At 36.7% G+C, this 26,097-nt stretch overlaps 1 protein-coding gene across 2 annotated transcripts in view; it reads right to left on the reverse strand.

Moving 5' to 3' along the window:
* STK33 (serine/threonine kinase 33) overlaps positions 1–26,097 on the reverse strand; it is a 167,549-nt gene that overhangs the window by 66,907 nt on the left and 74,545 nt on the right. For both annotated transcript variants that reach the window (XM_030333370.1, XM_030333371.1), the window contains exon 2: positions 587–977. In XM_030333370.1, coding sequence (XP_030189230.1) covers positions 587–811 — 225 coding nt within the window. In that variant the 5' untranslated portion in view covers positions 812–977. The remainder of the gene's footprint in view (positions 1–586; positions 978–26,097) is intronic.

A 26,097-nucleotide genomic window follows, 5' to 3' on the forward strand; every position in this document is an offset into this window, starting at 1 on the left:
CAATAAATTTCATATTTAAATAAATAAATAAATAAATAAATAAATAAATAAATATAAAACTTACTGCTCTCAGTCTCCAAAGTTGTGCTGTATCAACTACAATCTTCCATACTGCCTCTTCTCCATAAAGGTAAAATACCCCGCAAACCAATCCTACCAGGTAGTCATAGATTGTAACTAACATACATCAGCTTTGCAAAGTATATTTGATATTCCATCTAGATAACCAGAAATTGTCATAAATAATAACCACCCTATATTTCACTATAACAATGGCCCAAATTCAGATTTTATCCAATTTGAAAGCCAATTCATTTCTGTATAAACCATTAAAAACTAAAGAAGCTGGAATAACATTCCAAATTATTTGTGATCATGGAAAATAACTCAACAGTGGATGGAATTATCATAAAAGAAATTACTAACCAATTTTGCTCACCTCTCACATAAGCAATAAATGTTCCTTTAATAGTTAAGAAGGCAATGATTTAGCTGACAAGGGACCAAGGGATATGGATCAAGCTAAGGATGGGATTAGGAAATAGGATGTCAACTTGTGTTGGGATATAGAAACTTCAATATTTACCATAACTTTCCCAGAGGCACTATCTGTGATGGGTTGGTTTTCTTTTTTTCTGTCTGCTGAAACTTCATATTCTGAGCTGCCCATGCTTGATTCTTGGGACATTTCCACCACAGAGATTGGAGAAAGCCTTCTTCTACAGGCACATACATACAGTACATCTTGCTTAGAAGTAGATGAACAGTTGGAGCATTTTGCGCATTGTTTACCAAACCCACTATTGGCCATTTGCTTAACTCTGCAACTAAAGCAACTTGAAGGAAAGAAGTTTCCACTCCTTGAGGAAAAGAACCAGACCAAAAGGGATAAGGTAAGCTGATGGTGAAAACTGTAACTTCCAGTTGGTGAGGTCTTTACACTACTGATGCACTATACTTATATTCACACATGAGAGCTGCAGAAAGAAAATAAACAATAATTTAGAAGGTTCTTTCTGATTCTGTCACCCTCCTATAAGTTAGAGAAAAACTTAGAGTTAGCACCGAAAGCATCCTGCCTATACATGAAAAGTTAATATTTACAACAAAATTAGGACATATTTCTAAAAACCAATGGATTTTCATCTTTCAAAATTTAATAACCGTAAATTGCTGAAAAGCATGGTCTAGGGAAATCAATTTGGTGGGTTGACATCAATTTTTTTTAATTCTAAGAGGATAATATGAGTATTTTGCATAGATCCTTGGTAACTTCTATGAAACTTCTAATTATGTAAATACACATATAGAGAATGTTTGTGTATGAGTATGTACTGAGTCACAATATAAGAGATACTTTTTATTGAAGTATAATTGACATATAATAGTGTATTAGTTTTAGGTATACAACATAATGATTCAACATTTATATACATTACAAAATTATCACCATAAATCTAGTTACCATCTGTCACCATAAAAAGTTATTATAATATTATTGACTCTATTTCCTATGCTGTACTTTTTACACCCCTGTGACTTATAACTGGAAGTTTGTATCTTTTAATCCCCTTCACCTAGCTCACCCATCCACTCCCTCTTCTTAATGTGGGCTGTGGTAAAAAAAGAAAAAATAATTTAAAATAAAGGCTTAAAAATAGTGATGTAAAACATTCATTTACTGTGGTTTCAAAATTTAAACCTTACTCAGCTTATTATTAGGGCAAATTCATATTAACACCTTCACAATGGAGTAGACAATTTTGTTTGATAAAACTACTTATTACTAAAGCTCTAAGGCAATATTAGAAGTATCTTCATTTTTATACTCAAATAGCAAAAAAAAAAGAAAGAAAAAAAGAACTACTGGGTGCAATTTTTTCCTGAGCATAGAAACAGGTATACCAAGCATACTGGACATACTCTACCTAACTAGAGTTATTGGCAGTTATATGGTGGCAAGCTGGAAAGATGTGAGTTGGAAAGATGTGAGGAAGGAGAAATGTGCTCTGCAGTACATATAAGAGAATACCTTGAGAAACTTCCAGAAGTAACTGGGAGTACATTATTATGGTTTTTTACCATACTATTTCCTATATTACATAAAAGTATATTTTGTAGTCACAGATTGATAAGGCTAGGGATATATGGAATATACTTTTATCCTTTGAACTGGAATAAGCTTGACCAGGAGAAAAAGTTAGATACCTTTATTTCAGTGAAGAAATGTCTTTCTGGTTTTAGTTGTCTAGGACTAGTTTTCTAATCAGAAACGAGTGCTACCTTTTATCAATTCTTATCTATTGTGATTATATTTTTTCTCATCGGATCTTTTGATATGTTGTGTTCTTTAAAAAGATTTCCTAATATTAAGGCATTCTTACACTTAATAGTATGAACCCTACATGATCATGATGGATGATTCTTCTGATGCTAAAAAACTGATACATTTGTATTTGGGGCTTTCAATTACATTCATGCAATCCCTATCAAAATAACAACAGCATTCTTCACAGAGCTACAACAAACAATCCTAAAACTTGTATGGAACCAGAAAAGACCCCGAATAGCCAAAGCAATCTTGAAAAAGAAAACCAAAGCTGGAGTCATCACAATCTCGGACTTCAAACTGTATTACAAAGCTATAATCATCAAGACAGTATGGTATTGGCACAAGAACAGACACTCAGATCAATGGAACAGAATAGAGAATCCAGAAATGGACCCACAAACGTATGGACAACTAATCTTTGACAAAGCAGGAAAGAATATCCAATGGAATAAAGACAGTCTTGTCAGCAAATGGTGCTGGGAAAACTGGACAGCAACATGCAGAAGAATGAAACTAGACCACTTTCTTACACCATACACAAAAAAAAACCCCTCAAAATGTATGAAAGACCTAAATGTAAGACAGGAAACCATCAAAATCCTCGAGCAGAAAGCAGGCAAAAACCTCTTTGATCTTGCCTGCAGCAACCTCTTACTCAGCATGTCTCTGGAGGCAAGGAAAACAAAAGCAAAAATGAACTATTAGGACCTCATGAAAATATAAAGCTTCTGCACAGAAAAGGAAACAATCAGCAAAACTAAAAAGCAACCGACAGAATGGGAGAAGATATTTGCAAAGGACATATCAGATAAAGGGTTAGTATCCAAAATCTATAAAGAACTTATCAAACTCAACACCCAAAAAACAAATAATCCAGTGAAGAAATGGGCAAAAGACATGAATAGACAATTTTCCAAAGAAGACATCCAGATGGCTAACAGACACATGAAAAAATGCTCCACATCACTCATCATCAGGGAAATACAAATCAAAACTACAATGAGATACCACCTCACACCTGTCAGAATGGCTAACATTAACAACTCAGGCAAAAACAGATGTTGGCAAGGATGCAGAGAAAGAGGATCTCTTTTGCGTTGTTGGTGGGAATGCAAGCTGGTGCAGCCACTATGGAAAGCTGTATGCAGGTTCCTCAAAAAATTAAAAAAAGAACTACCCTACGACCCAGCACTTGCACTATTAGGTATTTATCCAAGGGATATAGGTGTGCTGTTTCGAAGGTACACATGCAATGTTTATAGCAGCACTATCAACAATAGCCAAAGTATGGAAAGAGCCCAGATGTCCATAGACGGATGAATGGATAAAGAAGATGTGGTATATATATACAATGGAGTATTACTCAGCAATCAAACAGAATAAAATCTTGCCATTTGCAACTACATGGATGGAACTAGAGGGTATTATGCTAAGTGAAATTAGTCAGAGAAAGACGAATATCATATGACTTCACTCATATGAGGACTTTTTTTTTTAACGTTTATTTATTTTTGAGACAGAGAGAGACAGAGCATGAACGGGGGAGGGTCAGAGAGAGGGAGACACAGAATCTGAAACAGGCTTCAGGCTCTGAGCTGTCAGCCCAGAGCCCGATGCGGGGCTCGAACTCACGGACCGCGAGATCATGACCTGAGCCGAAATCGGCTGCCCAACCGACTGAGCCACCCACGCACCCCATTCATATGAGGACTTTAAGAGACCAAACAGATGAACATAGGGAAGGGAAGCTAAAAAATATATATAATATATATATAAACATATATTTGATATATATATAAACATATAAACATTATATATATTATATATATTATATACATATAATATATATATTATAAACATTATATTATATATAATATAATATATAATTTAATATAATATTTAATATAATATTTAATAATATAATATAATATTATACATATATAAATATTATATATTTTATATATATAAACATATAAACATTATATATATTATATACATATAATATATATATTATAAACATATATATATATTATAAACATTATATATATATTATATATATATATATATATAAAAACAAGGAGGGGGACAACATATAAGAGACTCTTAAATATAGAGAACAAGCAGAGGGTTGGTTGTGGAGGGGTTGTCGGGGGGGATGGGCTAAAAGGGTAAGGCGCATTAAGGAATCTACTCCTGAAATCATTGCCACACTGTATGAATAACTTGGATATAAATTAATAATTTAATTAATTAATTTTAAAAATTCCATTCATAAGTTAAACTGGTCTATAATTTTCCTTTCAGCCATCTTTGTTAGTTTTGATACAAGCTTCTGGCTAGTTTCATAAAATAAGTTGGGTATCTTCCATTTCACAACGTTTGGTAACAATTTGTATAGCATAGAATCTACAGGAAAAATCTCCCAGAAAATGACAGGATTCTATGAAAGATTTTTTTGTTGTTGAGAGAGAGAAAGAGAGAAAGAGAGCACAAGAGCATGAACTGGGGAGGGGCAGAGGAAGAGAGAGAGAGAGAGAGAGAGAGAGAGAGAATATAAAGCACATTGCACACCTAGAGAGGAGCCCAATGCAAGGCTCTATCTCACCGCCATGAGATCATGACCTGAGCTGAAATCAAGAGTCAGACACTTAACTGACTGAGCTACCCAGGCACCCTATGAATAATATTGCTAGTAGTTTATCCAATATTGATTCTCCCATTATTCCTTACTATCAGAATCCTGATTTTGACCAGGGCTGCCATGTACATTCATTTAAAAATCTTCCATTTCTGGGGTGCCTGGGTGGCTCAGTCGGTTAAGCATCTGACTTTGGCTCAGGTCATGATCTCACAGCTTGTGAGTTCGAGCCCCACGTTGGGCTCTGTGCTGACAGCTCAGAGCCTGAAGCCTGCCTCAGATTCTGTGTCCTCTTCTCTCTGTGCCCCTCCCCTCTTTGTGCACTTTCTCTCTCTCTCTCTCAAAAATAAACATTAAAAAAATTTTAAATAATAACAAAATAAAAATCTTCCATTTCCCAGCCTTTTTTGTAGCTTAGAGATGTCCATGTGACTTATGATGATGAACCTTATAGAGTGCAAGCAATGCTGTACTTAAAAGAAAACTTGTATTCTTAAACCTTTATTAAAAAACAGAAAAAAGGATAAAAATATACATGAGCAAATCAAATCAAAAATAAAGAAAAACATGATTAAAGAATAAAATTTCAGATGAACAGAAAAGACAAAGAAATATACTTTTGTTGATTTTTGCCTATAGGGCTCCAAACAAAGACTTCTCACTATCACTCAGAGTTCATATTTTATCATTACCTCCCTTGCTCTAGATAGGCTAGCATCCTCAGTGTTCCTCGAATATGTCAACCAAATTCTGTTCTTATGGCTTTGGCCCTTCTGTTTCCTTTGCCTAAGATGCACTTCCACAGATAATTGCATGGCTTGATCCCTCTTTTCATGGTGGTTTCTGCTCACTTGAGAGAACTTTTCTAACCACCTCATCTGAAACAGCAGACCCATTCACTCTGTCCTCTTACCTTGCTTTATTTTTATTCACAGCACTTATCATTTCATTCAAGAAGTTCTCTACAAAGTTCTTTCCTACTTTTAGGGACCAGATGATTCCCCTATAAACTATTTCAGGGTAATGAAAAGCCATCCAGTTCATTTCACTTAGTAAGAATAACCAAAACCTGACCACAGCAGTTCTCAAAAAAGAAAAAGGTATTCTTATAAGCCAATCTCATTTGCAAATAGATGCAAAAATCCTGAATGCTATACTTACATTAACCCCAGATAATGTGTACAGCATAGTCCAAGATTTTAGCTAGAAATAATGGGCAAGCCATCCCAATAAGTATGGCCCCATCAAAGTTGTGTGAAAAGCATTCTCCTGCTGTGATTAAAACTCATAATGGCAAGCACTGGAAAAGATACATAAAAGGACCCTCCTGGCATGTGGAGGGAAGAAAGAATGCAACTGATGCCACTAAACAAACACACACACACAGTCTTAAAAATGTTAGACCTGGGGCGCCTGGGTGGCGCAGTCGGTTAAGCGTCCGACTTCAGCCAGGTCACGATCTCGCGGTCCGTGAGTTCGAGCCCCGCGTCAGGCTCTGGGCTGATGGCTCGGAGCCTGGAGCCTGTTTCTGATTCTGTGTCTCCCTCTCTCTCTGCCCCTACCCCGTTCATGCTCTGTCTCTCTCTGTCCCAAAAAAAATAAATAAATGTTGAAAAAAAAAATTAAAAAAAAAAAAGTTAGACCTTGTTTTTCAAGTGTATTTAGCAAGACAAAGAAAACCCAGAATATACCTGTATACACTTTGCGAAATGATTTAACTTCAGGCCTTGGAAGAAACTGTTTTGCATTTCAAGTTAAATATAAAGCCTGTAACCATCAATGACTCAGAGCAGCCGAGTAGATCTGCAAATAACAGCCTTTCTGTGTAGGGAAACTACTGTTTTCTCTCTGCGGGTGTAGAAAAGTTGCATGTAAGATGTGTAAGGCATTGTTTTATGCATGCATTAAGGATACTGACTTTATAGTGCTTTTTACAAGAAACTGAAAGAAGAGTTCATAATGTAAAGGTTTATTTCATTATAAACAGTACTCCTAAAGGCATGCTTTCCATACCCTTCAAGATTTACTGTATATCTATCCACAAACTTTCAACAGAATCTGTACATAATAAATTTCCCATGTTCAAGATGGTTTTTTTTGTGTGTGTGTATCTTAAAACAATTATCTTTTTCTTTGCTCTGCTCAGAAAGCACTTCCTTTAATTTTTCCATCAATTTCTCAAAATAAATCACGTTTTCATCACATCACTGACACTGATGTCGACTTCTGAGTAACTTCTACCTCCAGTTTCTGATTTATCCATTGCCCTGGCTGCATTTAGGAGCTATACTCAGAAGGCACAGAGTTCCTGTTACGCACTGAGTTTCTTTCTGCTCTCCAACCTACCAACCATTACATCTACCAAAGTAATGTTCTACTTTCATACCACAGAGGTTCTAAAACAATGGGTTGAAGAGCTGCATGCAAAGTTTCTTAACAAGAACTAGATTTCAAATTTAATTTCTTTTTGGCTGACTGGATTCTAATCATTATAGCTTAAAAATCAAAATAGAACAAATGTTTACTCACATTTATTTCTTTCTCATTTATGAATTGATCTGAAAGATTTCTTACTAAAATAAATCTACTATCCAGCAGGCCAAATGATGTCATTCATATTTTAAAGGCATAAACTTAATCAAGCATTGCAAACCTAACATATCTTTATGTAAACACAAAGATGAGTAGCTATTTTTCTATGGAATCATGGAATTATGTTTAAATAGGACTTTAGGTACCAAAAAATGTATCAGAAAACCAAAGAAGCTTCTGCTATAATAATAGCGTTTCTTTGTATCTCCAAAGACTGGACAACATAGGTATTAGACATAATGTAAACAAATAAAGTAAGTTCAAATTATGTCAGTATTTAAAGTGTGAGATTTCTTTTGACTAAAGGTTTTCATTTTATTTTCAGAACTAAGACAAGTCAATGGAACAACTCTGAGACAGAAAATCTCTGAGCTTTTATTTAAGCATAAAAAGGTCTCTTACATATTGGCCCTAGAAGATACACTCGCAGCAATTTCCTCCAGAAAATGAACACAAGAATGGTTTTATGAGATATAACTAGCTACAATTTTCTTCCCCAAAAGCAATTTTTAGTTTTCTTTGCTAAGACTGTGTCTACAAGGAACCTAAACAGTCAGTCAATTCAGTCAAAAATGTGTTCTATTCAAAGGAAGAAAAAAACCTTCTGGATTGTCGGACATTATGCAGACCAAGCTGAATGACTATATCTTCACTATTTAACTACTTGTTTTCCCAACATGCTCACAGAGCCGAAAGAGGGGCCAGATGAGCTTCCTAGATCACAGTGTTATATTTTCAAGGAGACCAGCAGTTGTTCACTATTTTCATTAAGGGCATGATTAGGGAAATGAGTGTGTGTTGTCTTAAAGACAATTTACACTGTGTTTAAAATTTATGTCATTACAGATATGTTTAGAATGTTCAATAGCTGATATGTGCTATTACGTTTTTTTCCTATTTTAATTTGCATAATATTCTCCACTGATTGGGCTGTAATCTGGAGGGACAGTCTTAAATGTGGTCCCCATACAGGCAGTTTAAGATTCAAACAGAGATTTCACTAAGAAAGTTTGGCTTAAAGAGATTGGAGAAAACTAAGAAACCTCTCCCTGATTTCTTTCCTGTTGCTGTCCAGTGTCTTCTCCCTGTATGTTATAAGCAACCTGAAATCAGGTACCTTTTCTGCCAGCACAGGCCTGTCCTTATGCAAAAAGAAAATTTCTGAGTGTTCGTTTTCTGGGAAAGAGCCAGAATCACAAATCACTTAGGCAGAAAAATAGGCAGGTATATAGGAAGAGTCAGCAAAGTAAAGAGATAGGTCATATGAAGGAGGGATATCTCAAAGAGAATGTGAAGGATCTCTTCATAAATATGAAAAGGATTAGGCATAAGGAATTAGACTTCTATGTGATTCAAAACAAGAGTGCAAGCCAATCTAATATAAAGGGCTTCCAAACATTTACAACTATCGAAGATAAAAGGAAAGACTATCTCTGTCACTAGAAATGTCCAAGCAGAGGATGGAAAGTCAATTGGCAGGAAACCATAGGTCTCTAAGTACAGACTAGGATGTCTTGAGGTTCCTTCTAGGCCTAACAATCTACAAAGATGAATCACTCCTAATGATTAACTGAGGTGAAGCAGACATTTATTTATTTTTTGAAATTTAAATCCAAGTTAGGTAACATATAATATATATATATATATATATATATATATTATAACACTATAATATATAGTGTAATAATGGTTTCAGGAGTAGAATTTAGTGATTCCTGACTTACATATAACACCCAGCGCTCATCCTAACAAGTGCCCTCCTTAACACCATCGCCCATTTAGCCCATACCCCACCCAACACCCTGCCAACAACATTGTGTTTTTCAAATTCCACATGAGTGAAATCATATGATATCTGTCTTTCTCTGACTGACTTATTTTTCTTAGCATAATACCCTCCACGTCCATCCATGTTGTTGCAAATGGCGATTTCATTCTTTTTGATCACTGAGTAATGTTCCATTGTATATATATACCACATCTTCTTTATCCATTCGTCAGTCAATGGACATTTGGGCACTTTCCATAATTTGCCTATTGTTGATACACTGCTATAAGCATTGGGGTGCATGTACCTCTTCCAATCAGCATTTTTTTGTATCCTTTGGATAAATGTAGTAGTGCAATTGCTGGGTCGTAGAGTAGTTCTATTTTTAATCTTTTGAGGAACTTCCACACTGTTTTCCAGAGTGGCTCTAGCAGTTTGCAATCCCACCAGCAGTGCAAAAGTGTTCTTTCTCTGCATCCTTGCCAACATCTGTTGTTGCCTGAGTTGTTAATGTTAGCCATTCTGACGGGTGTGAGGTGGTATCTCATCGTGGTTTGGATTTGTATCTCCCTGATGATGAGTGATGTTGAGCATCTTTTCATGTGTCTATTAGTCATCGGGATGACTTCTTTGGAATTGGGATGTCTTGTTCAGAAAAGTGTCTATTCGTATCTTCTGCCCATTTCTTCTTCTGGATTATTTGTTTGCTGGGTGTTAAGTATGATAAGTTCTTCATAGACTTTGGATACTAACTCTTTTATCTGATACGTCATCTGCAAATATCTTCTCCCATTCCATCACTTGCCTTTTAGTTTTGTTGATTGTTTTCTTCGCTGTGCAGCTTTTTATCTTGATGAGGTCCCAACAGTTCATTTTTGCTTTTCTTTCCCTTGCCCCAGGAGACATGTCAAGTAAGAAGTTGCTGTGGCTGAGGCCAAAGACATTGTTGCTTGTTTTCTCCTCTAGGTTCCCTGTCTTACGCTTAAGTTTTTCGTCCAATTTTATTTTTCAGTACGGTGTAAGAAAGTGGTCTAGTTTCATTCTTCTGCATGTTGCTGTCCAGTTTTCCCAGCACCATTTGCTGAAGAGACTGTCTTTATTCCATTGGGTAGTCTTTCCTGCTTTGTCAAAGATTAGTTGGCCATACGTTTATGGGTCTGTTTCTGGGTTCTCTATTCTGTTTCATTGATCTATGTGTCTGTTTTTGTGCCAGTACCATACTGTTTTGATGATTACAACTTTGTAATACAGCTTGAAGTTGGAATTATGATGCCTCCAGCTTTGGTGGGTTTTTTTCCCCAACATTACTTTAGATATTCGGGGTCTTTTCTGGTTCCATACAAATTTTAGAATTCTTTGTTGTAGCTCTGTGAAGAATTCTTGTATTATTTGGATAAGGATTGTATTGAATGTGTAGATTGCTTTTGGTAGTATAGACATTTTAACAATATTTGTTCTTCCAGTCCATGAACATGGAATGTTTTTCCATTTCTTTGTGTCTTCTACAATTTCTTTCATTAGCTTTCTCTAGTTTTCAGCGTACAGCTCTTTTACCTCTTTGGTTAGGTTTATTCCTAGGTATCTTACAGCTTTTGGTGAAATTGTACATGGGATCAATTCTTTGATTTCTCTTTCTTCTGCTTCACTATCGGTGTATAGAAATGTAACTGGGTTCTGTACATTGATTTTATATCCTGCAACATTGCTGAATTCATGGATCTGTTCTAACAGTATTTGGTGCAGTCTTTCAGGTTTTCCCCACAGAGTATCATGACATCTGCAGAGTGAAAGTTTAACTTCTTCCTTGGCTATTTGGATGCTTTTAATTTCTTTTTGTTGTCTGACTGCTGAGGCTAGGACTTCCAGTACTATGTTGAACTACAGTGGTGAGAGTAGACATCCCTGTTATGTTCCTGACCTTAGGGGGAAAGCTCTCAGTTTTTCCCCATTGAGGATATTAGCAGTGGGTCTTTATTTAATATATGGCCGTTGTGATCTTGAGGTATGTTCCTTCTATCCCTACTTGCTTTTATTTTTTTATTCTTTTAATGTTTATTTACTTTTTGAGAAAAAGAGAGAGACAGACACAGAGCAGGAGTGGGGAGGGGCAGAGAGAGAGACAGAATCTGAAGCAGGATCCATGCTCTGAGCTGTCAGTACAGAGCCCAGTGCGAGGCTCAAACCCACGAACTGTGAGATCATGACCTGAGCTGAAGTTGGAAGTTCAACCAATTGAGCCACTCAGGCACCCCTCCCTACTTTCTTGAGGGTTTTTATCAAGAAAGGATGCTGTATTTTGCCAAATGCTTTTTCTGCATCTATTGAGAGGATCATATGGTTCTCATCTTTTCTTTTATTAATGTGGTATATCCTGGTGATTGATTTGCAAATCCTGAACCAGCCCTGCAGCCCAGGAATGAATCCCACTTGATCATGGTGAATAATTCTTTTCAGGTACTGTTGAATTCGATTTGCTAGTATCTTATTGAGAATTTCTGAATCTAGGTTCATCAGAGACATTGGCCTGTAATTCTTTTTAGTGGGGTCTTTGTCTGGTTTTGGAATCATGGTAATGCTGGCTTCATAGAATGAGTTTCAATGCTTTCCTCCCATTTCTATTTTTTGGAACCGTTTGAGAATAGGTATTAACTCTGCTTTACATGTCTGATAGAATACCCCTGGGACACAATCTGGCCCAGGACTCTTGTTTGTTGGGAGATTTTTGATTACTGATTCAATTTCTTTGCTGTTTACAGGTCTGTTCAAATTCTCTATTTCTTCCTTTTCCAGTTTTGGTAGTTTATATGTTTCTAGGAATTTGTCCATTTCTTCCAGATTTCCCAGTTTGTTGGCATATAAATTTTCATAGTATTCTCTTATAATTGTATTTCTGTGGTGTTTGTTGTGATCTCTTTCATGATTTTTATCTATTTGGGTCTTATCTCTTTTCTTTTTGATAAGTCTGGCTATGTTTATCAATTTTATTAATTCTTTCAAATTCTTAGTTTCATTTATCTGTTCTACTGGGTCTTTTTGTTCCTACATCATTTATTTCTGCACTAATCTTTATTATTTCCCTTCTTCTGCTGCTTTAGGTTTTATTTGCTGCTCCTTTTCTAGCTCCTTTAGGTGTAAGGTTTGGGTGTATATTTGGGACCTTTCTTGCTTCTTGAGATAGGCCTGAATTGCAATATACTTTCCTCTTAGGACTGCCTTTGCTGCATCCTGAAGGGTTTGGACTGTTGTGTTTTCATTTTCATTGGTTTCCATGTATTTTTTTTATTTCTTTAATTTTCTGGTTAACCCATTCATTCTTTAGTAGAATGTTCTTTAACCTTCATGTATTTGAGCGCTTTCCAAATTTTTTCTTGTGGTTGACCTCAAGTTTCATAGTGTTGTGATCTGAAAATATGCATGATATGATCTCAGTCTTTTTGTACCTGTTGAGGGCTAATTTGTGACCAAGTATTTGATCTATTCTGGAGAATGTTCCATGTGCACTCGAGAAGAATATGTGTTCTGCTGTTTTAGGGTAAAATATTCTGAATATATCTGTTAAGTCCATCTGGTCCAGTGTGTCATTCAAAGCCATTGTTTCCTTATTGATTTTCTGCTTAGATGATCTGTCCATTGTAAGTGGGGTATTAAAGGCCCCCTACTATTATTGTATTATTATCAATGAATTTTGTCATGTTTGTTATTAATTGATTTATATATTTGGGTGCTTCCACATTGGAAGCATAAATATTCACAATTATTAGATCTTCTTGATGGATAGATCCCTTAATTATGATATAATTTCCTTTTCATCTCTTGTTACAGTCTTTGTTTTAAAATCTAGTTTGTCTAATATAAGTATGGCTACTCTGGTCTTCTTTTGACATCCATTAGCATGATAGATGGTTCTCTATCACTTTCAATCTGCAGGTGTCTTTAGATCTAAAATGAGTCTCTTGTAGGCAGCATATAGATGATCTTGTTTTTTTAATCCATTCTGATACCCTATATCTTTTGATTGGAGCATTTAGTCCATTTACATTCAGAGTGATTATTAAAAGATACGAATTTAGGGCCATTGTGTTACCTGTAGAGTTGGTATTTCTGGTGATATTTTCTGGTCCTTTGGAGTCTTTGTTGCTTTTGGCCTTCTTTTTTTTTTCCTCTCCACTCAGAAAGCCCCCCTTAAAATTTCTTACAGGGCTGGTTTAGTCGTCATGAACTCCTTTAGTTTTTGTTGTCTGGAAAACTCATTACCTCTCCTATTCTGAATGACAACTTCGCGGGATAAAGAATTCTTGGCTACATATTTTTCCCATTCAGCACACTGAGTATTTCCTGTCACTCCCTTTTGCCCTGCCAAGTTTCAGTGGACAGGTCTGCTGCTAACCTTATGTGTGTACCCTTGTAGGTTAAGGACCTTTTGTCCCTAACTCCTTTCAGAATTCTCTTTGTAGTTTGCAAGTTTCATTATGATATGTCATGGTGTCGACCTGTTTTTATTGATTTGAGGGGAGTTCTCTGTGCCTCTTGAACTTGAATATCTGTTTCCTTCGCCAGATTAGGGAAGTTCTCAGCTATAATTTGTACAAATAAACCTTCTACCCCTTTTTCCTCACACTTCTTCTTCTAAGACTCCTATGATATGCATATTATTTCATTTTATGAATCACTAAGTTCCTTAAGTCTCCCCTGGTGATCTAATAGTTTCCTTTCCCTCTTGTTTTCAGCTTCATTATTTTCCATAATTTTATCTTCTATATCACCTATTCTCTCCTCTGCTTCTTCGTTCCTCATTGTGACTCTATCCAGTCAGTTTTGCATCTCAGCTATATCATTTTTTATTTCAGTCTGACTAGGTTTTAGGTCTTTGGTATCTGCAGCAAGGGTTTCTCTGGTGTCTCCTGTGCTTTTTCAAGCTAGTATGAGTGTTGTTCTAAATTCCTGTTTAGATATATTGCTTTTTTCTATTTTGAGCAAGTCCCTTGCTGTGATTTCTTCTTTACCTTTATTTTGGGGAGAATTCCTCTGTCTTGTCATTTTGGCTAAGTTTCTGTCTTTTGCGTGTTTTAAAAGCTTGTTATATTTCCTGCACCTGAGAGTACTACTATATTAAAAAGGGGTCATACACTGTCCAGGGCCTGAAACTTCAGAAAGTGCTTCTGGTACATGCTGTGTGCACTCACTGTTGTGTTTTTGTTACTCTTTCCCCCTGGTCAGTCCTCTGCAGAGCTCTTCCTTGCTTGCAGTGGGAAGTGTTTGGATCTTTAACTAGGTGTACTTTGATTTGTTTGCTAGAATAAGTCTGGGGAAAAAAAAGAGGGGAAAAGCCTGATCCCAAAAGAAAAAAGGAAAGGGAATGAAAAAAAAAAAAAAACAAATAGAAAATCAAAAAACTATAAGGCTGATTCCAAAGAAAAAGAAAGGAAAAAAAGAAAAGAAAGAAAAATTGAAGCCTGATCCAAAAGAGAGAGAGAGAGAGAGAGAGAGAGAGAGAGAGAAGGAAATGAAACAAACAAACAAACAAAAAGAAATTATGAGCCTAATTCCAAAAGAAATGAAGAAAGAAAAAAAAGTAACTCTGGTCCTGGTTCCACTCAGAACTGCGGGTATTGTTTTGAAGCACTTGATTTTCAGTGAACTTGGTGCATGGGGCTGCTGGCTGTGCTGGTCTTTTGGAGGAGAGGCCTTCTATGACAGCCCAGAGTCAGTCTCGCCCCAGCAAATAAGCTGTTGCCAGGCACTGGGGAGCCGGGGGTGGGGTGCAGAATTTGGCATAAACTGGTCCCACCTCCACTGGGGGCCACTGTGCTGCTCTTTGAAGTCCCACAGTATTGGTATTGGGGAAAATGGTGCCACCCCAATCTCCCATCTCGAGGAGATCTCACACCCCCTCACTGTTCAGGTAGCCCTCACAGAACAGTGAGGGTGGTCAGCTTGCCCTGCACCACAACTCTCCTGCATTTTTTTTGGGGGGGGGGCACAAGGCTGGGCTTCAAAACTGGAAGTCTTAAAGGACCAGGCATCATGTGGAGCCATCCCCCTCCTTCAGAGCAGAGCCTCTCCACACTGTGCTGATGTCCTTTGTCCCAGAAAAAAGTACCACACCTGTGCAGCGCTCAGAATCTATGGTGTAATACCACTAAAAGCAGCAAATGTTATATTCCCTCTGGGTGTGCCTCTGTCTCCTGCTGATGAAAAGCCTCTTGCTGGCACCTACAGGGGCTTTTGTCCTTGGAGAGGCAATATACCCTCTTCCAAATGTATTCCAGCAAGGGGAATGTTCTCTTCCAATGCACCCTGGAGATTCCTACACCACGCTATGCACTCCAGGGGCAGCTCCCTCCTTCTCCCCAGGAGTACACTCCACTGCTCTGCTCTGGAGAAAAGTTGCACACTTCCAAACCTCCCAGTTTTAGCTCCATACATTGTTCGCAAAAAAAAAAAAAAAAAAAAAAACCAAAAAAGAAAAAACAAAAACCTGCATCACTCAGTACTTCTTGCTCCCCAGTCCATGGTCTAGGGAGATTTGTCTCTTATGTGAACCCGATACTGAACTCAGTATCCCCTTTCTCTTTCTCTCCCTTTTGTCTCTCCATTGAAAGAGTTCCCTCCCCTCCACAGTACCTCCATTTTTCTCTCCCCCAATTCACTTCCACGCACCGTGCACCTGCCACACTTTCTTCCTCCAACCTTGGAGATCCTTCTGCCACTCCACAGAACAATTTCCTGGGTGTTCCAAGTGATCTGATTTCAATACAGCTGTGTGTGAGGGAACAAGGAAAGCCCAGGGTCCCCCTACTTCTCATTTATCTTTGGTGAAGCAGACATTTAAAGGAACCAAAGTGGTAGCTAACCTCACCTCCATTATGGAGGTTCAGTATTATAATGGGGTTTCTGTTTTCCTACCACAGACCGGGCCAAACTAGTTACAGCCCTCAATTTCACCTCAGCCAATCTGAATTTCACCTGTAATAGAACAGCATTATAAGAATTTACCATGGGGGAAGGGTGATAATGAAGAGGAAGGGGATGAGCTGGAAAGCTGGATGTGCTAAGGAGTAGTGGCCCTGGCTAGAAAAGAAAAGGCTAAGTTAATTACAGAAGAAAAGGTACTGTAAGAAAAAGGAAATAACACTTCATTCCCACTCACAAAATCAGAGAATAACAGGTGAAGAGTAAGCAAATGGGCCCAAATGTAGCTAAGGCAGCCAAAAAATACAACATTGCTAATAAATTCTAGAAGAGAAGTAGAACACTGAGAATTGTGGCATGAACACTCAGCTGTGCTCTATCAAGGATGCTTAAAGGAAAAATAGTGTTCTTTGTACTCAGGAATGTTTTTTTTCCTAGCTTTACTGTGGTACAAATAACAAATAAAATTATAAGATAATTAAAGTACACAATGGGATAATTTGATATATCTATACATTGTGAAAGGATTCTCCCATCAAGTTAATAAACACATCCATCACCTTACATATTGGATACAAACTTTCAGTGAGAAGATGAATAAGTTCTGAGAATCTAATGTATAATATGATGACTATAGTTGATAACATTGTATTATATAATTGAAATTTTCTAAGACAGTAGAGCTTCAAAAAAAAAGTAAATATGTATTCAGCAATCTTAATCCAATTAGCAATGGATCAATAACATTAAGAATTTGATGGTAAAGTTGAAAGGTTTGCTAGCTTTGTTTATCAAGTACTGATTAATAATTTTGCACTAATAAAATATATTAATATAAAATTGTGTGGTCAGAGTGCCTTTCCTGTATGCCAAACATTCCCAGAAGTATTAAAAGAGAGGAACTTTACAAAGCCAGCAACTTTCCATGAAACTATTTAGTTAGCTAAGAAAATGTGTGATATAATATTCCAACCCCAATGTTTCATACCATATTAGAAAAGGCATTCTGACTCTCAAGATCATGTTCAAATATTGGAAGCACAATTTAGATATATCTGGGCACCTTTTCTCCTGTGGCCAAATCTCTGCAAACTCAGCAACTCCAAACAGTCTACAACAAAACACCAACAACAGATTCCATGATCCTTATTTTTAAGTATCTACAGAAATAATTTAATGACAGAAAACAACAACAAAGACTACTTCTCATAACTGTGTGCCCCCCTCCAGGGCAGGAACTATGTTCTATTCACCTTGTCATCTTGTGTCCAGTAGAAGGTCTCCTTTAAATAAGGATTATTGATTGCAAGTCATTTACTAATTGCTGGAAACAATGTCTTAGAGCTTACAAATAGAAAATCCAATGTAGTCAAGTAGTGTAAGAGAGCCAGTGGCCTGTCATGTAAACAAAATCAGAAAATCCTTATGGAAGTCTCCTGGCCAAAAAAAAAAAAAAATGCACTACAACCAAATCCTCACTCTATCTTGAAGCTCTCTTTCTAGAGCCAGGCCCTGACACCAGGCTTGACCCCAATCTTCTAAATTTCCACCCACTTCTGAAAGATTCCCTATCAGACAACAGGTTATTATTGTACCCTCATATGTATTTTCTACTCAAGACTATGGTTTTCAGGAGTCTGAAAGGATATAAACACATACGCACTTATTTGGGGGAATGAACCATGTTGTCAAACTCAAAGGGTTTCTGCTAGAAACTTAACCTTCTCAGGATCCCTAGCCAAGTGACCTCAATTAAGGTTCCTTATTTTCTGGAAATCTGTTTTCTTCACTCCTAGTGATAAGCCACTTATCTGTAGCACATAAACTCCAGATTCATAGCCAGATAAAAGCATTTAGAATGTCATATCTCAGGAATCAATGTGTCATGGCTGTTAATTTCAGCAAGATAGGAAAATTTGGGGAAAATAAGACCTAAAAGGCACTTAATTGCCAGGGTTCTGTAAATCTGGCCAAAAAGAGTGTCCAGAGAGCAATAAGCAAAGAGCACCAGAGGTCCAAATAGGAGAACAGGTCAACTGAGAATCTAGTCATCTAACAGTATACTTACATATCCAACAAATATTTTTTTAAGACTTGTTATATACCAAGGATAGTCATGGGTGTTGGGGATGAGACATTATCAAGACATGGGCCTAATAATGATTATGATAAAGATAATAATAGGTACGTACAAAGTACAGAAGTGATACAAAAGGGGGAGCAATCAAGGAAATAAGATAATCTACTAGGAAACAAAAAATTTTTAGAATGAGAGAGACCAGAATTCAAACTCTACTTCCACACTTACTAGCTCAGTTCCTCCATATGTAAAGTGGAAATAATGGTAGTTAACTATTTTATATGACTGTTGTGAGGACTAACTAGATAACACTTATAAAATGTCTAGTACTTTGCCTGGTAGATATTACTGCTTTAAAAATCATTATTACTGACTTGCTAAGGGTTTCATGGGACAGGTGATAGTCAAACTAAGTCTTAAAGAATGAATTGGAGTTCAGTTGGTGAACAAGTCAAGGAAAGGCTCTCCAGGCAGAGACACCAGTACAGGCAAGGGCCCAGAGCCTATGGTTCCAGAGGAGTAGAAAACATAGAAAAGGTGAGGAGTAGAAAAAGGTGATTTCCATTTGAAGGCAAGAACAATAGGAGTGAGCAAGCCAGGTTTGGTTAAGACAAGAAGAGAGAAGCACTTCCATAAAAGATCAAGGTTAAACAAGAGTGTTTTCAGTGAAGAATAGTGGCTCCACCAGGCACAAAAGACAGATGGGGTAGGGTGGGACACAAGGTTCTCATTCTGAGAAAACCAAAAAGAAAGAGAAAAGATACCACTGCTGCAGTGGAATCATGTTAGGTGAGCACTTCCAACCCTGACAATAACCAACCACAGATTTGGAGTGAATAGAGAGTGGCCACCAAAATGCCAACACTACCTCCTCCGGCAAGCATAGGAGGCTCGGCAGTGGAGGGGACACAGAGCATCAGTGGATGCTGAAAACATAAACTATAAAGCTCAAAAGTATGAAGAATAGGCTCCAGCCAGTATAATCAATCAAAATCTACTACCATATGAAAAAATTACAATTTAGTGACAATTTCACTAGAGTAAATGTTGCAATGTAAATGGCATAGTTCTAATTAGCTCCAAAATAACAAAAAAATTTCAAAGAAAACTTCCCACTATAATTCCACATAAAATATTAAGTTATTGATTTTATACACACACACACACACACACACACACACACACACACACACACCCCTACTCCAAATGTAGCACTATTACAAACAAAGCTTTATCAGTCCCAAGAAATTGAATACCAGTATTCTACCATTTAGGGTCTAAAGACCCCAGATTCCTAAACAATTTATGAGCATTAAAACCTCACAAGTCTTCTCCGAATGATTCCATTTTACATGTACAGAAAATTTCAGATGAAATGTGTTTGCCCTTGGTAATCAGAAAGAACCCAAGCTTTACTGTTAGACCAAAGTCCAAACTACTCACCAGTGACTTAACCTATCTGGTCTCAGATTCCTCATAGGCAAAGTATATACATAGATGATGTCTATCTACCTACATGACAGAATTGCTATAAGGATAGGATAAGATGTATGTAAAGTACTGATACAATGTAAGCTCTTAATAAATGGAAGTTATTGTTATTATTATGAAACTCTGTCAAAATCTAATGGATAGTAACATCAGAAAATTATTTTATCAGTCAGGAATAACCTCTCAATCTAATGTTCCAAATATTGTTCTACATGGGTTTCAAGATACAAATTGCCATCTAATTAGCTCATAGCTAACTTAGAATACAATTATGCGAGCTTGCTCTAGATGTATGCAGCTGAACTGTTGAGGGAATGGCTTGCTAGAGTAGCCCATAAGCAACTTGTTATATGTTAAATTCTGAATGCTACAGGGACTCAAATACCACCTTTCTATATATATTTTTAAGTATATAATGCTGATATATCAAGCAAAATGTTTTAGACTAACAAAGGCCAAATAGTCCTTCAAAATATCATTAGTTTATACAATATCTTAACAAGTGATCAAAAAGGAATAATATGTAAATGGTTAGATTTTCGGAGAAAGGAGGCGTCTGCATCCACAGATTTATTTACTTGGTGAGTTTTCAAAATCTTGCAATGGAACTGTAAAAACAATGTGATTAAAATCGATAGAGCACATCATTTGCTGATACTGTTACCCAAGAAAAGGCAATAAGCCTTAGGCATGTTATTACTAGATTACACAATTTCACTGACAGTTTCAAGATTTTTAAAAGCAACTGAGAACAGAGAGGATTTCTTTTTGGGGGAGAAAAAATTTTTCTTTTCAATTAAAAAGAATTTTTTTATGATAAAGATTTAAAATGCCCTCTATAACATTTAAAAAATAATATGAAAAATTTTGTTGTTTCATAAAATAAAAATAAAGCCTCTTTTGTTTAACAATACTATATACAACCACACATTAATTTAACAAATACTAGAAATAATTCAGGGAATAATGATTGTAAGATCATTATTTTTGCACAGTCCTTGCAAAAGAATATGAAAGTCCAAATATATGAGTTTCCAAACCTCTTCTGCACAAATAAGTAATGATTCTCTCTTCATGTCTTACTGATGAAATGACAAACTTTTAAAGAGATCTTCAAATTCAAAGAACACTATATTTCACAGTATGCTTTTTAATCAGATAGCAAATTTAGTCCTGTAGTCATACATTCATTTGATAAAAAGTGACTAAATAAAACTGAACCTAAAATCAGCAAAACCTTTTACCCTAGTGAGATCTTCTCCTACACTACAAACAAAAGTTTTCAATTGCTTTGTAGTGCAAATTCCACAGCAGAAACATTCCATATAGCTGATGGAATCGACCATTATAGTTTTATGCTTAGGATAGAAAAAAATGTTGACTACAAGAGATGAGATGATTTTAATCATGAATCCCAATAGGAAATGAGAAGCTAGGCTCACAGAAAGAAATAAATTGACCCAGGCATTAGGCCTACATTTGCTAGCTTTTACCAAGTATATAGTAAAGTCAATTCAGGGGAGTTTAGATCTTTAGACCTACATCAGATGTAGATCATTTGAAAAAAATCTACAAACACCATACACTTTCTTGTCACTAATGTGCATACATACTTACATAAATACAAAACAGTTTTATATTCTAAATAGATAACTATTGAAATAGATACCTTAATTAACTGAATAATACAGAATTTTCCTTAGTTCTTTCTTCTCCCTCAATATCCATGTCCAGCAATGACAAGTCCATTTTACTTCCAAAACAATTCTCAAATCCATCTGATTTTCTCCATTCCAAATGTTCGCATCAATATCATCTCTTACTTGGATTAATGCAAGAGCTTCCTAACCAGTTACACTGATTCCAAGTCAGCCCTCTCAATGAAAACATTCCCCTCATTATAGTCAGGGTGTTCTTTCTAATATGCAAATCCACATCATGTTTCTTCCCAATAAAAATCACTTCACTGGTCCCCAATAGCACAGAGTCCTTAACAGGACATACAGGAGACTATGGGATGTGGCCCTGGTTTATCTCTTCAGTCTTACCTCATACTACTTCCTCAAAATGAAGTGTTCCAACCTACAGAACTTCTTTCATTTCCTACAATCCCATGCCTTCTTTACATCTTCCTTCATGCACTCTCAGCCTGGAACACTCTTTTTCATTCTTCCCTTCATCATTATAATTCCTACTCTTACTGCCCATCTCAGCTTATACATCATCTCTTCTCAAATTTTCTTGATATCTTGAATCGAATTCAGTTGAGTGTCTGCCAACCTCTTTAGTGCACTATACTTGCCGTATCATGCTCTGAATTGTACTTGGCACTTATTTGTCTGTATCCCTCACTATACCCAAGTTCCCTAGATGCAGGGATGGTATCTATATTCCTACCTATTGTTTACAGGGTGAAAGAATGACAAAAGGAAATGTGCTTTGTAGAAGCACATATTCTTCTTTCAGTATAGAAAATGTATAAAAAGTGAGACAAGACTGGAGATGGAAAGACAAGAGAGTATTAGAATAGTCCAAGCAAAGACATAAATGTGGCCTTAATCAGAAAAGCAGCATCAGGGATGGGGAAAATAGTCAGATTCTGGAAATATATAGGAAATAGAGTAATAAAACTTGGTAAATGATTGGCTATGACCATGGTGAGAGAAAGAGAAAAGTCAAGAATACCTTGAGTACTGAGGTGGATGACGGCCAAATTACTGAGAGAGTAAGGGGAGGAGGAAGAATAGGTTTGAAGTAAGATAATCAGTTCAGTTTGGGATACACTAAGTTAGTTTTGCCTTTAGGGCACTAAAAGGGAGATGCCTAAGAGGGTTGTGGATATGTAAGTCCAGAGATAAAGAGAAATAAATCTAGGTTAGAAAGTTGGATTTAAGACTCACATCATAGCAGAGGCAACTGAAATCATTGGTGTAGGTGAAATCACCCAAGAAGGATGTATGGAATGAAAACTTAGACCTGAGGACAGAAAGCACTGGGAAGATGGCAGAATGGCAGAAAAAGAGGACTCTAAGCTCATCTTGTTCCCCAGATACAACTAGATAACACACACATCAGTGTAAATAACCCAGAAAATGGCCCAAAGACTGTCAGAACAAACTCAACAACTAAAGGTACAGAAAAGGCCATATCACAGAGGTTAAGAAGGGTGGAGACATGGTGGGGAGCTAACACAAGACTATGGCTGCCTACAGGAGGCAGGGAGCCATGGGTGTGAAGAAAGGAGAGAAACAAACTGTCCCAAACTGGAGCCCAGACAAGGAAGAGGAATCCTTGAATCCTCATACCATTTGGCTTTGAAAGCAACAGGGCCCAAATTTTAGGAATTTGTACAACCAACAGGACTTATGCCCTGGAATTTTAAAAATAAATCAGCAGGTTTGGTTCTGAGAGAGCTCAAAGGGTGATAGGAAGCTGAGTCTCCACCCTTAAAGAGACAGCACAACAAATAGCCTATGGAGACATAACATTGAAGCTGCAGTTTGAAAACTGCCTGAGGCATTCATGAGGGAAAGTTATTTACTCATCTCAGAGCATGTCTTGGAAGGGGAGGTTCACAGGGAGACCCCTCTAGGAACAAAGCAGAAGGTGCCAATTCCCCCCCCCACACACCCGCCAGTACAAACACGTGATCATTTGCAGGAACCAGTGCAGCATGACATTCATGACCTAATCTGCTTATACCAAGATCCACCCTTTCCAGTCACTCTTGCTTCAGTCCAAGTTCTGTGCACACCCTCCCTGATAATACTACCACAAAACTTGCCAACACCACATCTCCTGACTTGTGCACTTAGGGGACCTCAGTCCCAGTGAAGACAGTGGTCCCACAGAAGATCAAGACAAACCTTGTTAAAACTGCACACCCCACCTCAGCTGAGGACCAAATACTGCCCAAAACAGGCAAACAGAGCCACCACAGATGACTGGACTGAAGGAAAGTGGCCAGGACACAACAGCAGGGTGCACAAAACACACATAGAAAATATTCCTTAAGTACCAGATTCTGGTGGACAGGGGACACTGCACTGAAGGGCACTATAGGACCTCTTCTTCATATATCCACTGCTTTCAAGAACAGAAAACATAGCTGACTTTCCTAACATGGAGAAACAGACACAGAGTAAGACAAAATGAGGAGACAGAGGAATATGTCCCAAATGAAAGAACAGGACATAGCCACAGTAAAAGACCTAAGCAAAACAGATGTAAGTAATATGCCTGATAGAGAATTTTAAGTGATGATCATAAAGATACTCACTGAACTTGAGAAAAGAGTGGAGGACATCAGTGAGACCCTTAACAAAGAGATAAAAATGAAGTAATCAGAAATGAAGAACACAACAAATGAAATAAAAAATACATTAGATGGAATAAACAGCAAGTTAGAGAAAGCAGAAGAATGAATTAGTGACCTGAAGGACAGAGTAATAGAAAGTAATTAAGCTGAGCAGATAGGAGGAAAAAAATTATGCAAAATGAGAATAGACTTAGGAAACTCAGTGATTCGATCAAGCCTAATAACATTTGTATTATAGGGATCCCAGAAGAGGAGAGACAAAAGGGGGCAGAAAATTCATGTGAAGACATAATAGATGAAAACTTCCCTCATCTGGGGAAAGAAACAGATATCTAGAACTAGAAAGCACAACGATAAGTCCCTTGCCCAAATCAACTCAAGGAGGTCCACACCAAGACACATAGCGATTAAAATGGAAAAAAGTACTGATAAAGAAAAAATTTTTAAAGCATCAAGAGAAAAGACAGTTATATACAAGGGAAACCCCATAAGGCTATCAGATTTTTTTCAGCAAATGTTGCAAGCCAGAAGGGAGTGGCATGATATATTCAAAGTGCTGAAAGGAAAAAATCTGCAGGCAAGATACTCTATCCAGCAAGGCTATCCTTCAGAACAGAAGGAGATATAAAGAGTTTCCCAGACAAACAAAAACTAAAAGAACTACAAGAAATATTAAAGGGGATTCTCTGAGTGGGAAGGAAAGACCATAAATAAGAGTAAGAAAAGCAGGAAGCACAAAAGCAGTAAAAATAAGTATATCTGTAGAAATCAATCAAGGAACTCACAAAATAAAAGGATGTGAAGTATGACACCACGTACCTAAAACATGGGGGGAGAGAAATAAGAAGGCATTCAAACTTAAGCAACCATCAACTTAATATAGACTTCTATATGCAGGTGTTATATTACAAACCAATGGTAACCACAAATCAAAAAACAATAATAGGTATGTAAAAAATAGAGAAAGAAATCCAAGTATATCATTAAAGAAAGCCTGCAAACCGTGAGAGAAGAGAACAAGATAACTACAAAAACAACCACAAAACAAGTAACAAAATGGCTAGAAATACATATCTATCAATAATTACTTTAAATGTAAATGGTCTAAATGTTCCAATCAAAAAAACGTAAGGTGACAAAATGGATTAAAAGACAAGACCTATATATTGCTATCTACAAGAGACTCATTTCAGACCTAATGACACCTATAGATTGAAAGTGAGGGGATGGAGAAACATTTATCATGCAAATAGCTGTCAAAAGAAAGCCAGGGTAGAAATACTTATATCGAACAAAACAGACTTTAAAACAAAGACTGTAACAAGGAACAAAGAAGGCACACCCAAATACATAAAATAGTTAATAACAAATATAAAGGAACTAATCAATAGTAATATAATAATAGTAGGGGACTTTGACATCCCACTTACATCAATGAACAGATCTTCCAAACAGAAAATCAACAAGGAAACAGTGGCTTTTAATGAATTTAACAAATATATTCAGAACATTCCATCCTAAATCAGCAGAATACACATTCTTTTCAAGTACACATGGAAAATTCTTCGGAATAGATCACCTATTATGCCACAAAACAAGTCAACAAATTCAGAAAGACCTAAGTCATACCATGTATCTTTTCTGACCATAACACTATGAAACTAGAAATCAACCACAAGAAAAAATCTGGAAAGAGCACAAATACATGGAGTTTAAATAACATGCTACTAAACAATCAATGGGTCAACCACGAAAACAAAGAAATTAAAAATTACATGGAGACAAATGAAAATGAAAACACAATGGTTCAAAATTTGGGGATGCAACAAAATCAGTTCTAAGAGGGAGGTTTACAACAATACAGGCATACCTCAAGAAGAAAGAAAAATCTCACATAAACAACCTAAACTTACCTAAAGGAGCTAGAAAAAAACAAACAAAACCCAAAACCAGCATAAGGAAGAAA

This window comes from Lynx canadensis, chromosome D1 (assembly GCF_007474595.2).
Source record: "Lynx canadensis isolate LIC74 chromosome D1, mLynCan4.pri.v2, whole genome shotgun sequence".
Classification (NCBI taxonomy): Eukaryota; Metazoa; Chordata; class Mammalia; order Carnivora; family Felidae; genus Lynx; species Lynx canadensis.